This window comes from Podarcis filfolensis, assembly GCF_964270895.1.
Source record: "Podarcis filfolensis genome assembly, chromosome: 2".
NCBI lineage: Eukaryota > Metazoa > Chordata > Lepidosauria > Squamata > Lacertidae > Podarcis > Podarcis filfolensis.
This window is the reverse complement of record NC_139605.1, coordinates 46,656,995-46,670,963: the sequence shown is the minus strand read 5'-3', so window position 1 is coordinate 46,670,963 and position 13,969 is coordinate 46,656,995. Positions and strand designations below refer to the sequence as shown.

The following is a 13,969-nucleotide window of genomic DNA, read 5'->3' as shown; positions in this document are numbered from 1 at the left end:
AGAGACAGCTATCAGTCTCCTCAGGAGAACCTCGAGGTTTGCAGAAGTACAATACTAATAATAAAATCCTTAGTGGGTAATTCTTCCTTTAAACAAAAATAGCCCAGTGAGGACTGAGCATGCTCAGCAGCCACAGAATGTTGACTGTCAGGAAAGGAAAATGGAGGAGGGCATTTCTGCCTGGCTAGCTGCGAGAAACCCTCGAGACGAAGTCTCCTGGTAGGGGTGGGAACCCTCTTTTAGTCCCTCGACCACATTCCCTTGTGAATAATCTTCTGGGGGCAGCATACCTGTGGTGGGTGTGGCCAGACATGCACCACTGTTCACCCAAGCAAGCAAATGGAATTGTGACAGTTCAAGGAAAAATTCCAGCCAAGTAAAATCATTAGAGGAAAGTGCACAGCAGGGTCACTGTGGCTTTGACCTGGGTGGATTCCCAAGGGCCACATGAAGAGAACTGGGGTCCCTGGGCCTCAGGTTCCTCACCCCACTGCAACATTCTGTAGTCAGGCCCACTTCTCAAATCTGCTCCTAGTCTTACGAGTTGTAAATGTTTGAATTTTAGACAAGGGATTTCTGCGTCACGTGCCTGCAGTAGCTTAGCATTCATAAAAATTTAGTCAGAATGCCAAAAATATATGTCTCCTCGTCTTGGAGAGTTAATTGTGCTGAAGCACACGGAGGAGAAAAAGGAGAAGGAAAGAAGCTATGTGATAAAAACTATTTTTTTTTTGTTTGAAATGGCTCCTCTCGTATGCTATTGAATATGCTATTATACAGCTGAGTGGTCTCTTTCACTCTGATTTTATGACGCAAATTCATGGCTCAGCCAGATCTATTTATTCTTAGGTTATGTCAGCTACGAAAAAGCATCTCCAGCTGTGTTTTCCTTTCTGTCGTAAGTATAGCTGCCTCCATCCAATGCTTCATTATACTTGCTAAAACCTTCCGTTGACCCAAACAGTTACATCGTTTGAGTCATGCACAAAAAGTGTCTTCATATTCAGAAAGGGAAAAAGTCATTGGAATGGAGGGCACTCTTCTGCAAACTGTGATGGTAAGCCTTGGAACATGGCTGTGTAAGAGATGTTTTGTGGTGCCTTTTTCTGTGCTGATGCTGAAGTACACATATCTTGTGCCATCAAACCTGACCAACCTTAAGGACTGCTTTGCAACAGTTGAGAGCTGCTACTAATCCAGTGCCCTGAGACAGGAAAGGGCTATAAGAATCATAAAGCATAAAATGACTACTAGCAATGGCAAGGCTTTCCTAAACTGCAAAAGGCCTCTGGAAGAGAGTTTTCTAAAAATGACACCTGAATGTCAGCAAGGTGAATTTCCATAGGAAGGGAGTTCCATAATTTTATTTTTCATTTATTGTTGAGGACCACCAGTAAGAGTTGCATTTATTGCCTTGCCCACTTTTGCTTCTGGCTCTGCTAGGGATGGAGGATAAATTTGATTCAGTACACATTTAAAGCTGAATCTGTCAGCTTTGCACTTTCCAAAACAACATGCAAACAAAAACTCTGCTCTCTTTGAAATTTACACTTCTCTGAATTTTGCAATGCAGTTATCCAACCAAAGTGTCCCCCCCCCCATGAAGATATTGCTGAAAATTAATGTCAGGGAACTGCCATTGGAGCCAAGAGTGGAGGTAAGGCTCCCCAACGATGCAGGAGAAGGGACCAGCAGGGAGAGAGAGAACACTTCCTTTGGGGAAGGAAATCGGCGTGACACCAGGAAGAAAGGGGAGCAGGGAAGGACTTCGGAGAGATGGCTCCAAGACTCTTCCGCAGAGACCAGCGGGGAGAGCCCAGGACCTCCACTGGCCACGCCCACTCTGCACAGAAGACTTCCACGCAGGGAAGCTAGGCGGAGACTTGGCGTCAAGCAGCTTTTATGTTGGAAGAAGTTCAGGAAACACCCACTGACAGATTCTGCCAGTGACTGACACAGCCACGGAGAAAGGGCTGTCCAGCCAGGGAAAGGTTTAGCCAGACAAAGTTGCCTAGAGCAGCAGCCCACTTACGCACGAGCAACCCCAATTCCCTTTACAATTAACATACAAAAATACATTATATTAGGGGAAATTGCTTTCAAAACTGTGGATATTAGTTAAAATGGCATATAAAATATGTTTATTGGGAAAACTTGCACTAAAATGTTGATGAATTTTACATGAAATGTTTTGTTCTACTTAATCTGCCAATTGCTAAATAATGTGGAGAACTCAATTTAAGACTGAGGAAATGAGAAATTGAGAAAACCAAATGGACAAATCCTTCCATTCTACCCACCATTGACAAGTGGCCTCCATAATGTAACACATAATGTAAGGCCCAGGGGCCGGATCCGGCCCCATCGCCTTCTAAATCCAGCCTGCGGATGGTCCGGGAATCAGCGTGTTTTTATATGAGTAGAATGTGTCCTTTATTTAAAATGCATCTCTGGGTTATTTGTGGGGCCTGCCTGGTGTTTTTACATGAGTAGAATGTGTGCTTTTATTTAAAATGCATCTCTGGGTTATTTGTGGGGAATAGGAATTCGTTCATTCCTCTCCCCCCCCCAATATAGTCTGGCCCCCTCCTGAAAAGGTTTGCTGACCCCTGATGTAACACAAGGAGAAATGCATCCTTGAGCTTAAAAAAAAAAAAAAAGGTTCCCCATTCCTATTTTGAATTCTTTGAATTCCTGGTTGTAATATGCAAACACTTTTCAAAGACAGTTCTACACAGAGCTTTTTATTATAGTCTAACCTGGACCTCACTAAGGTATGAACAACTATAGCTGTATCCTTTTTTGTCTAGGAAAGGGTACAGTGTCTCAGGTCCAAATAACTAGTATTCTTGGCCTGTTCTGCAGCCCTGGAAGTCATAATTAAACTACTGTGACTAGATTTCCAGAGACATTATCATTTTTCACTTAAGCAACTAAGACCCTAGTTGGATTTTGCCCCCTCAGTGCAACTAATATATGGAGTTTCCATAATCTGCCTTGTTGAAAAATGGCAACTCTGGAAGGGACTTACCAGTGGAACTGTTTGGAGCATCTGCTCTTCCTCCTCCTCGAGAGCAGTTCAAACATCCTTCTACTCTTTATTTTGTTATGCAGCAGGGATGGGGAACCTGTGGCCTTTCAGATGCCCTTGAACTACAACTCCCATCATCCCTGAGTATTGGCCATGCTTCTGCGGCGTGAGCTTTAATTTCAGTTTCCCTAGAATCAGTGCATCCATTGCTATAGTTCCTTTTGAAAACAGTCCCTTTAATTGATGGTTCTGATTAATATTTTCTTAAATGCAAATTACCATCTTTTCAAATGAGACTATTCCCCTTCTGAAATGGAAAGTGTGAAATGTATGAAACAGCTTGTATAATGTGAAATTAAAATCCTGTTAATTTAAAATGTGTGAGGTTTGTTGATCTCTTGGGCTATTAGAAAGGGCGGGGGGAACCTTTGAAAATAAAATAGCTATCTGTGGTGGGTTTGTGCTTGACAGGTTTCACAGAGTTGTCTCCTTGTTTTGTTAGCTATTTAAATAGTCATTTGTCTACACAGCCTGACAACTTGCCCATTCCGTAGTGAATTTCTTGAGACAAAAAGACAGCTTTTCTCCATGCTAGCAGGGAGTAAACTGAGCATGCTGTGAATTTGATTTCTAACTTGACTGGTTATGTTTAAGTGCCAGCTATGATAGCTAGAGTTTGCCCCAGGGTTCTTTCTCCATTTCCCCTTTTTTCTAATGGAAAACTACTGTTTAGATTATGTATTTTGAACATGACAGAAGTTTCCATAATGTTCCTGTTTTACTTATTAATTTTCAAAATATGAAAATTTTAAAAAGCTGAAGTTTTTAGGTTAGCGGGAGTCCCTGGATGACCTCACTCACAGTGGTTTCAACAGAATGGGGAAGAAAACAAGCCTGCCAACCACCGTGGGGCAAGAAGGAGTCCATGCCAGCTTCCTGAATTGGACATTCAGATGGGACATTCAGATGGGAATCACTGAAGGACATTGTATCCAATCTCAATTCCTACCTTATTCAGGCAAACCAAAAGAAAACCACGGTCAACAGTATCAAAGCTGCCGAGAAGTCCAGAAGAATAGCGGCATTGCACTTGTCCCCATTCTCCTGCCAGTATAGGTTATCCATTCAGATGACCAAACTGTTTCTGTACCAAAAGCCGGTTTGAAATGGATCCAGAAAACCAGTGTCACTCAGGAGGTGGGGTATGATATTTTTCAATATTTTCCCACATAACCACCACTTCAACTTAAGAGTTTATCAATTTTTTATTTCATAAGTTCAGGCTGTTCTGTTCTTGCATCAAGCTTTTATATAGGACAGCTTTTAAAATTTGGTCCTATCCATTTAGTCTTTGAAGTACTACAAGCCATTCTATTACCTCAGATCTTTTCCCACCTGCTGCTTATCCTCAAAATCAAATTAATATTATTTTATTTGTATTCCTCCCCTTTTTTACATAGTAACACAGTGAGGCTTACAAAATATGGTAAAAGCGAAACAAAATGCAGCATAGAACAAAAACCTTCAGCAAGGGGTTTCAGAGGGGTCTTAAAATGCTGCATTGATTATATGCCTGTAGTTTAACCTTATATGCCATTGCCACCTATACTAATTCTTCAGGTTTTTGAAATTGTTTTCAAGAGAATATGGTTTTCTTTTTTCTTTTTTTTATTCCTCACTTGGGGGGGAAAACTCCTTTTGTGCTTCAGATATATTTTTAAGTTGTCTTCAGCATCTGTTCTCTGTCTGCATCTGGGCTTGTTTTTCCTCCTTTCATACTTTTGATCTGCACTATCTTCTTTGATGCTTCTTCCCCACCCACCCCAATTGTCTAATTTTCTTGGGTGGAGCTGGGGGAGGGGAGGCTGTTGTTTGCTTTTCCTTTCATCCACGTCAGTCTTTTCTATGTTTCTTTCAAAAGGCACAAGAATTAATTGCATCCAGAAACAGAGATTTGTTCTTTTGGCCTCACACACACCATGCTGCCCTACACATAAAATGAAGAAAGATAACCATGCTGGAGATGGATAAGATTGGAGCCGTAAATGTACAGAAGCCATCTTTGTAAATCCAAATGCTTCAGAAAGAAAAGTGGTGCTCAATTAAATTTCATGCTAAGACTCCACTTGTAATAATCTGGCATTATGCAGAGTTATGGGTAGCTTTTTCAACAAGTATGCCAAGGTAAAAATTAAGGGTTATGTATTAAACCTCCATGAAATTACTCTTCTTAAAGATAGCCTTTTGTGTGGTAATATGATTTGTCACTTACACATCCTGGGAGTCTTATTGTCATGTGGATTTGCAAAGGAATTCTGTTGTAAAATAATGCTTCCCGCCTCCCCACAAACGATGAAATCAAAATGTGCACTTGCTAAATAATTTCCATAATTTAAACACATTGCATGATGGATCAACACAGAGGATGGATTGATTTTATTTAAATCACAAAGGAAGCAAATGCCAGTTGTAATTGTTGATTTAAACCAAGTCTCCTGTTTCTAAATTCACATATTTTCTTAGAAGACATGGATTACAAGTTGCTATGGCATATTTGTTTGCAGCTTAGAGCCAAACTGTACCTGATGCTTGTCTTCTCCAGGCTTTCCCCTGCCTTCTCTCTTTTTCTATTAAAAAAATGTAACCATGAGACCACAGTCTAAAGTGGAAGGCCTGTGTGTATGCACACATGTGCCTGTGTGGAACCACAAAGAGAATGAGCTTTCTTAAACCTCCCCCCACCCCTAGTACTTTTCTTCTGTTAAAATACCCCTAAAGCTGCTCTTCTTATTACAGGGAGAAAGACCTGTAGGAGGAAATGCAGCTGGGGATGCAATTTTTAGCAGAAAGAAAGGGAAGGAACATAAGAAGAGCATGCTCATCTAGTTGAGCATCCTTTTCACACAGTGGCCAACCAGATGCCTAAGGGAAGCCAGCAAGCAGGACCCGAGCACAAGAGGACTCTGTCCTCCAGTGTTTTTCAGTAACTGGTATCCCTCCAACCATGGAGCCAGAGGATAGCCATCATTGTAGCTGATAGCCTTTACTTCCATTAATTTGTCAAATCCTCTTTTAAAGCCATCCAAGTTGATGGCCATCCCTGCCTCTTGTGTCAGAATTCAATTCTGCACAACATTAAAGAAGTACCCACTGGCTCCCATTGCTGGGGACAGGCTAAGCCAGAAGCCAGGACAGCCAGTGGGATCGCAGCGCTGCAATCCCGCTGGCTGTCCTGGTTTCTGGCTTAGCCGCGCAGCCTCTCCCAGGCAGGGGATGAAGGCTTCCCTTGCCTAGGAGAGGCTGCACACTGCTATCCCATAAGCTAGGGCAGCGCAGCGATCCCGTTTGCTGTCCTGGCTTCTGCGATTCAGATTTTTCCCCCTCTTGTTTTCCTCTTCCAAAAACTAGGTGCGCCTTAGGTCTGGTGCATCTTATAGAGTGAAAAATATGGTACTTCCTTTCGTCTGTCCCGAATTCTCCAACATTCAGAATGCCGTTCCAATGCCAGTCTTCACCTCAGCTGTTTTCACAGATTAAGTTGGTATAAACAGAAAATGTCAGAAGCTCCATAAGGCTAAGCGTTACATGTAGGTTGACTCCAAACAGAGGCTTTTAAAAACAAGCACATTCCAAAAGTTGAGGTCATGTAGCCAACATGCATTCCAAAATTACATCTAAGTAGATATAAAATACATTTTTTGCTCTTTCTATATGCATATTAAGGATATTAAGCAAGACTGTTTACCTGAAAGCTAAAACTGCCCTGCTCTCTGCACTTATTTGGAAATTGAACAAAAGTGGAACTTATTTCTGAGTAAACATATGCAGAACTGAACTTTAAGTGTCCATAGCTTTTCAGAAGCGATGGTCATTACTTACTAAGCAAAATAGGGTTTCTCCATGTAATGGAAAACAAATGCTGGTGGTTTATAGTCATGATCTGAGAACTCAAGGAAATGTAGAGCTTAGGTGACTCAAGGTCATAAGAGTTCAAGGCCACCCACCTTGGGCCATCTAGAGGTTGATTGACTTTAAATTCTATCAGCTACAGCCCATGTGGCCAATGCTCAGAGATTATGGGAGCTGTAGTCCCATTGGAGAGCTAGAGGTTTCCCATCACTGCCACAGATGATCCTGCCAAGATGCAGGCTGCTATGTCACGGCTTCAAACACAAGTGATGATTTGCTCATTCCTTGGTTCAACAGCCATCCCCATAAGTAAGAAATATAATACATGACTTATTGTGACATTTATAGCACAGCTAGTACTTAACCTTGGAAATGAGATATTTCTGCACATCATTCTTTTTAAAATAGAATGTGTCTGTGACACAAAGTCACTCTCTTGCTTCAGGAAATGGTCTTTATTTTTGCACTTGCAGGCAGTTTCTGGTGCCAGATGGAGTGGATAATTAACATGCACCTGAGATGTCCTTATCGGTGCCAGTCTTTACCTGCAAGGCTAATACTTTTGAAGTCAATGACAAAAGCACCAGCCGTAAGTGAGCTAACAGCCATTATGTCAATGGGTCTCTCATGCATGTACATTTATATTAAGGTCTAAATGTGCGCTAGGGTGAGCTGGCAATCCAAGACAGCAGGTTGACTTGACGTGCAGAGGGTAGGAGCCCAAAATAACAGAGTATTGTGATTGAAGTAATAAGCAGAAGAGCAGGCCGCCAGCTGTCTAGCTGAGTCATTTCATTCCCATGCTTACCCTCAATAGCAAGGCTTTTTCACAATGTTCGTTGGAAGGATGATTACTCTGAAATTGGAAAAATAGGGGAGGGGGAATAAAAAAGGATCCCCCCCATGCAATTCTGCAAAGATTATTAGTTATGTTGAACTATTGCCACCTTCATAGCCTAAAATTCTGCATAAGTCAATGTGCAAGAGGTTACGAGAGAACAATCAGGAAAAGGAATTCAGGAAGAATTACCAGACATGAGTATTAAAAAATCAGGGATTGGGAGGCAAGTGGAAGCAGATTAATGAGGGTAAGCAAGAGTATGGTGTGCTTAGGTGGGCTTCTCTGTTGTTGTTGAACATATATTTTGACTTGATAGGGTCATAGGTCACATCCACACCATACATTTAAAGTGCTTCCCCCCAAGAATCCTGGGAACTTTAGTTTGGTAAGGGTGCTGAGCTCTAGGGAACCCCTTAGGAACTGCTGGTCCATAAATGCCTTGTGAGGGTGCTTCCTCCCCAAAACTCCATTTGTTCTCCATGGAGCAGAAGCTGTAACTGGGGGAAAGGATGGATACGCAAAGTTATTCCAGCATCTGGGGAAATGATAGGAATCATCTGAGAAACTGATTGACTGTGTCAGTTTCATGAGTAGAGAGGAGTCCTTCTCTCAGTTGTGAGTTTCAGTGGAGATGGGGAGAGGGATACTGCAGATGAAAAGGCTTCCCCTCCATACTTTCATATAATTGAGATTAAAATGTGGAGGTTAATCATAACATTTAAATGGATAGAACCAACTCCAAAAATAGTGGGTGGAGCACTAAAAGTGTGCTTCCAGAGCAATGCACCTGCTCACAAGTGAAACAAATACAGAGGAAGGTTGAAAGAGGATTCTAAATCTACCTTCATTTATTGATTTTAAAAACCAAATGGTTTTTTTAATTAAAAAAAGGTTAAAAAATTATTTAAACCTGATCTCCTGACTTTGCACATGCATAGCAACAATGGCTTAGTGTTGTGTGAAAAAATGCTCCAATGTCCATTCTCCTCTTCCAGAGTGGCCACAAATAGAAGACCAGCATTTTTAAAGTCTGAACTCAGACAAAGCTCCCCACTCCATAAACTGGAAAAACCTCTGGAGAAACAACCCAGTTGCAGAATATGTTGATGCTTGGATGCAGCAGTCACACCACTTCATATCGATGGGGAAAGAAATTTTAACAACAAACTAAGTGCAAACACCTCTTGCCACGCCAGAAACCAATTTGGATTTCACAGCACCTTATCAATATAGTTTAAGTTAATTCCTTTCTGAAGTCACATTGCTAAAAGGCACAGATCAAGGTATATGTCTAATCTATTTAATTAATGTGCTGTGACTTTCCTGTGTAAAGATGCATTTCCATTTTGGAAACTCATTAGTCATTCCATTACAAATTTCTTTGCAGTGACAAGGACTAAATAACAAGAGAGTCTTGAAGCACCTTAATGACTAAGGGTGGTATCCAACAGTGATGGTTTCCTGGAGGAAAGAATCTATCAGAGGAATGGGAAGGTAGGGATATTTTGGAGATCTATCATCCCTATGCAGTGCCCTGTGCTTCCCTTAAATCGGCTATGGGGGGTTGGGGAGAACTACTGGAGTTTTTGGGGTTACATGGAGTGCATATACTTCTGGTATAAATTCTGATTCTTCCTTCCAACTCAAATGAGAATGAATACATATTGATGGTATGGGAGGAATCTCTTAATTCTCTTATTTAACAGACAGTTAGAGACAGCTAGTGTTTGTGGGCAGTAAAAAGCAATTTTGTGGGCAACTCACTCCAGAAAAAGGAAGATACCTATTATAAAAGGATTGTCTTTATTCCATGTAGAATAGTTGGCTTTCTGTTTTTCAATATGGTTGTTACATGGGATGTGTCTGGATTTTTTAAAAAAACATTTCTCCATTTTTCTGTCTCCAAGTATTTTACTTAGACATCTTGGACATGTTCAATAAAACCCTCTAGACCATCTTTCTAAAGCCACATTTCTAAAGCCACATTCACAATGTATGTTCAAAGCACTGTAGAAGCTGCTGTAAAGAACCATGGCTCCCCCACAAAGAAGTATGGGAGCTCTCGTTTGCTAAGAGGGCTGAGAGTTGTTAGGAGACCTCCTAGTCCTCTCATGGAGGTGCAATTCCAAAAGTTGCTTATGAAGAGGGATTGGAAATTGGAGCTCTGAATAGAATGAGGTCGCCTAGTGACTCTCAGCACCTTGGCAAATTCTTTGTGGGGAGCCATGACTGTTCAGTGTGGTATCATAGGGCTTCAAATGTAGGATGTGAAAGTGCCCAAGTATGCTCTATTAATTTTGTCGTCACAATGAAAAGCCTCACAGTACAGAGCCAAACAGGACATGGCATGGGGAAAACTGTGAAACTGTTTTTAAAGCAGCTGCACGGGAGACCTCATACAGTGTGGTGGTGCTGGAGGGAGCAGCTAATATTTTCTCCTATGCTCTGTGCTATTTACCTCACAGGGCAAACCCTGCAGGCACCTGCGTGATTGATGACCTGTGTGTTTTGGCAAGAGTGGGCAGCTTGAACCGCCTTAAGGAAAATGTGACGAAATGGCATGTGTGGCGAAAAAGGGTTCGCCCCTGCTTCTGCCAGTGCTTTGGCCCTGCTCAAATCACCCTTTCCTCACAGCTGCTCTTAACACTTTTGGGGGGAAATGTGGAATATCCTGTTCATTGATCTCCATCACATCTAGTTTGGCCCTTCACAATTGGCTCCACAAGAACAGACTCTATTGCTTCCTGCACCGAGCTTATTCCAGTATAATTTATTAGCAGAATCTTCTCTCAGCACCTGCTCATTACTCTGCTCTTCACAGCAGCAACCACCTGTGTTCAGTGACAGTTTTTTCCTTTCTCTGGTTACACCGTAATTGGTGTTTTGTCTGGGCTATAGGGCATCTGGGTTACATAGCTCCCCAGCTTCTCATTAGGAGAAATGACTGCTTAATGTAGTGGATATCCCAAAGGGAAGCAAAAATACATCCAGAATCCACATGTAAATGACCTGAGGGCACAGCCATCCTTTGGGACAATATACCTTGTCAGGTATGTCATATATTTCCCTATTATTTCTCCTCTCTGCTTCTTTATGAAAAGCATAGGCAGTAGAATATACCTCTGGTTTTTTTCCAGTGAGGCTTATATAGGAATCGTATATTAATGGTGGCTTGCATCTGGAATGCATGGTGGGTCGCTCTCAGAGCATATAAGATGATGTGGCATTCAGATTCCGTGGGCTGAATGCTGCATTTTGCTGTTCTCTTATCTTCTCAGCTGCTTCTGGTATGGGAACTGTCTGGTCTTCAGAAGATATTATCATAAAGCAGGAAGGGAAACATATGGTCTCTTAATTTGGTTGCACACACTTATATTTCTCTTTTGTGAGAGATCCAGTTCCCTTGTTTCCGTAATGACTTCTTCTCTTGAGGCTTTCTGTGTTGTCCATGTTATCTATGCACAACTGAGCAAAATATCACTCTGTTTATACATGCATCAGTTACAGGAACAATAGTGAAAATATATTCAGACCATGACCTTGCTTTTGCTATCTGCATACCAACCTCATAGTATTGTCAGCACATGGCATAGTTTTGCATACAATTTTGTAGCTGAGGATGTATTTTATACAGTAATTGCTCTGTGGTGTGAAAACAAAACATCACTAATTTATGAAAAAAAATCACATTCAAAATGAGTCTGTGACTTTAGCTATTTCCCCCGGGGAACGTTTGGCTTAATTTTGAATTAGATGTTCTTCTGCATCCTGAATTGTCTATTGCAGCCAAATCCAAAATCTTATTCCATTAAGGACTGGGAAAGTGCCTATTTAAAATTGCACATTATTTCATAAATAAGATAAGACATCCTGACTTTTATTTCTTCTTTGCTCAAGAACAATGGGGTAAGAATAGGGATGGGCACATCCATTGTTTTTGGCTTCTAATTTTTTCCAGTCTGAAGTTCAGTTTTCCACATTTCCATATCAGCTTGCAAATCAATTTCCCACAATAAAATGCATTTTTTGTATGTTACTTTCACTACAATGTGCATGTTTATGCTCATCTGCCCTGGTCTGTGTATATTTGTACACATTACTTGACTGGAGAACTGCACTGCAAAATTCAGAGAACAGAGAACTTTGAAGAATGGCTGCATTTAGGTCCATGCATTGTTTCAACGACTTGGTTGAAACTTTTGCAGGGATTCCAACAATTCTGGACTGTGGTGCTGGAGAGAGCGCCCAAGACGCAACCATTTTCAGTGGAGCATTCAGGTGCAAAAGCAACAAGCGTGTTCCTGAGTGATATGCACGCAGGAGAGAATCTGTTCTTGGTGTGGTATAGCAGCACCTGCTATGGAAAGCAATTTCCCAATCAGGTGCACTGGATGCAGACCAAGGTCATGTACTAACAATTTAGTTACTACAAAGGCATAACTGAACATGGATAAAACCAGTACAGCCAACAATTTAGATCAGGAGTTCCCAAACTGTGGTTCCTGGGCCACCAGTGGTTTGTATGCTTTATTAGCTGGACCACGGCATGTACACATTAAATACTCATTATGGGTTTTAATTGTATTTTTATAACTTCTTGGTGTTTTGTTTTATTTTATTGTATTACAATTTGAATTTTGTAGAATGCAAATTGCAAAACAATAGAGTGCAGTGTATAAGAAATAAAAGATGAAGCAGGGGGAGGGACAAAAGAATACTGTGTTTGATTGATGATTTAAATGATAACTCTATGTGGGGATGGGGAGGATGTGGGGATGGCTTTGGTATATTTGCATTGTGATGTAATATAGAAAAAAAACAATTTTTTTAAAAAAAAGATTCACTGCCATCATTTCAAAAGGATAAAGGTAGCATTTAATATAGCAATCTAAAATTTGCAATACGACAGTAGTGAAAAAGCTACTATCAAAACAAAACTACATTTGTAGAGTGGCTACCATTTTAAATAAAGTATCTGGCTGGACAGAAATGCAGACATAAGTATAAGAATTAAATAAAGTCTGTGTTTACAAGCATGCATACTGACACCATACAAATGGTGTCCATTGCAGGACACATAGTCCCTCATGACTATAGGTAGTGATAGCAACCAATAGCTACCTCAAGTTTAAGCGACCTTGGTGTGTTTTCATTATACACTCATTTTCCCTTTGTACATTACGAAGGTTCCTTGACACACACACCTGTTAGATGCTCCAGGGAAGACAAACTACTGAAATGTAGCAGATAATATTAATCTCTCTTATTATAACCAGGAAGCTAAAGCTCTACAGGGTTAGTAACAGGATAATTTTAATACAACGGATCAGAATATTTCTGGTACCAATAACATGAAGGCTTTAGGTGCCACTTATCCTTGGGAGCAAGGAGCTGTCTCCTGGATAAGGCTTGCTTAGAAATTAGATGAGAGATTACAGAACTTCCCAGAAGTATCATACCCAATTTCACAATTCAAAGTGAGAGAATGAACAAGCGGCAGAACACAGGTTGTATACAGATAAGGTCTCAAGTTTGAATTTCTGGAATTTCCTGTGGAGCAGGGCTCATGGTCTGAGAAAGACACAGGCCACAGACCCCAGAGATGTGTTCAAGACCCACTGCAAGTCACTGCTGACAGTGCATGCGCTCTGTAATGGCTCCTCATATCTCTGCAATTGTCTTTTATTCTTCCAGCTTTTACACATTTCTTGATTGTGGAGAACTTTGTGCTTTGGTGTTGTAGCTTTTAAGCCCTCTGGGTGGTAACAGTCAATGCATTGTGGGTGGCACTGTTGCTCAACAGGAGATAACCAAAGAGTTAGCCAAGGATTGGTGACCTGGAGTTTTCTCATGCGGTTTGCTTTGAATGAGTTCACAGGCAGTCAGTTCATGGTAGAGGGTATCTAAGACTTCAATGATATGTGGTTTTCCTTTAAAACAGAAAAAAAAATGCAAATAGTGAATTGGAAGGTTAACAAAACAAAGATGAAGCAGTATGAATATCAATAACATGTCCTTTCTTACAAAACGTAGGCATAATTGCCAAAATTTGATGCAGACTTTTTGAAGGACTACATTGTGAACACATTCTTGTTCATATCAAAGTGAAGCAGAGTGGAGCAATCTTCAGTTATCTTGGTTGCTCCTTCTGCTTCACACACTGTGGTCAGTTAATCCACATCCTTGAA

The 13,969-nt window shown here is 41.0% G+C and overlaps 1 protein-coding gene and 1 long non-coding RNA gene across 10 annotated transcripts in view; one reads left to right on the top strand and one right to left on the bottom strand.

The window, feature by feature from the left end:
• The first annotated feature begins 55 nt into the window (after positions 1–55).
• The window catches only part of LOC310757671, a 52,007-nt gene continuing 38,093 nt past the window's right edge, over positions 56–13,969 (top strand). The window contains exons 1-6 of one of the 2 annotated variants that reach the window (XR_014545390.1): positions 56–1,057; positions 4,143–4,233; positions 4,953–5,215; positions 7,414–7,529; positions 8,777–9,064; positions 9,169–9,275. This is a non-coding gene — a long non-coding RNA (uncharacterized lncRNA). The remainder of the gene's footprint in view (positions 1,058–4,142; positions 4,234–4,952; positions 5,216–7,413; positions 7,530–8,776; positions 9,065–9,168; positions 9,276–13,969) is intronic. The other variant, XR_014545391.1, reaches the window with a different exon arrangement.
• Positions 12,634–13,969, bottom strand: part of EFCC1 (EF-hand and coiled-coil domain containing 1) — a 65,754-nt gene continuing 64,418 nt past the window's right edge. For all 8 annotated transcript variants that reach the window (XM_083603036.1, XM_083603039.1, XM_083603038.1 and 5 more), the window contains one exon: positions 12,634–13,711. Coding sequence is in view for 5 of the 8 variants with exons in the window: in XM_083603034.1 (XP_083459160.1) it covers positions 13,578–13,711 (134 nt within the window). In the remaining 3 variants the exon portion in view is untranslated. The remainder of the gene's footprint in view (positions 13,712–13,969) is intronic.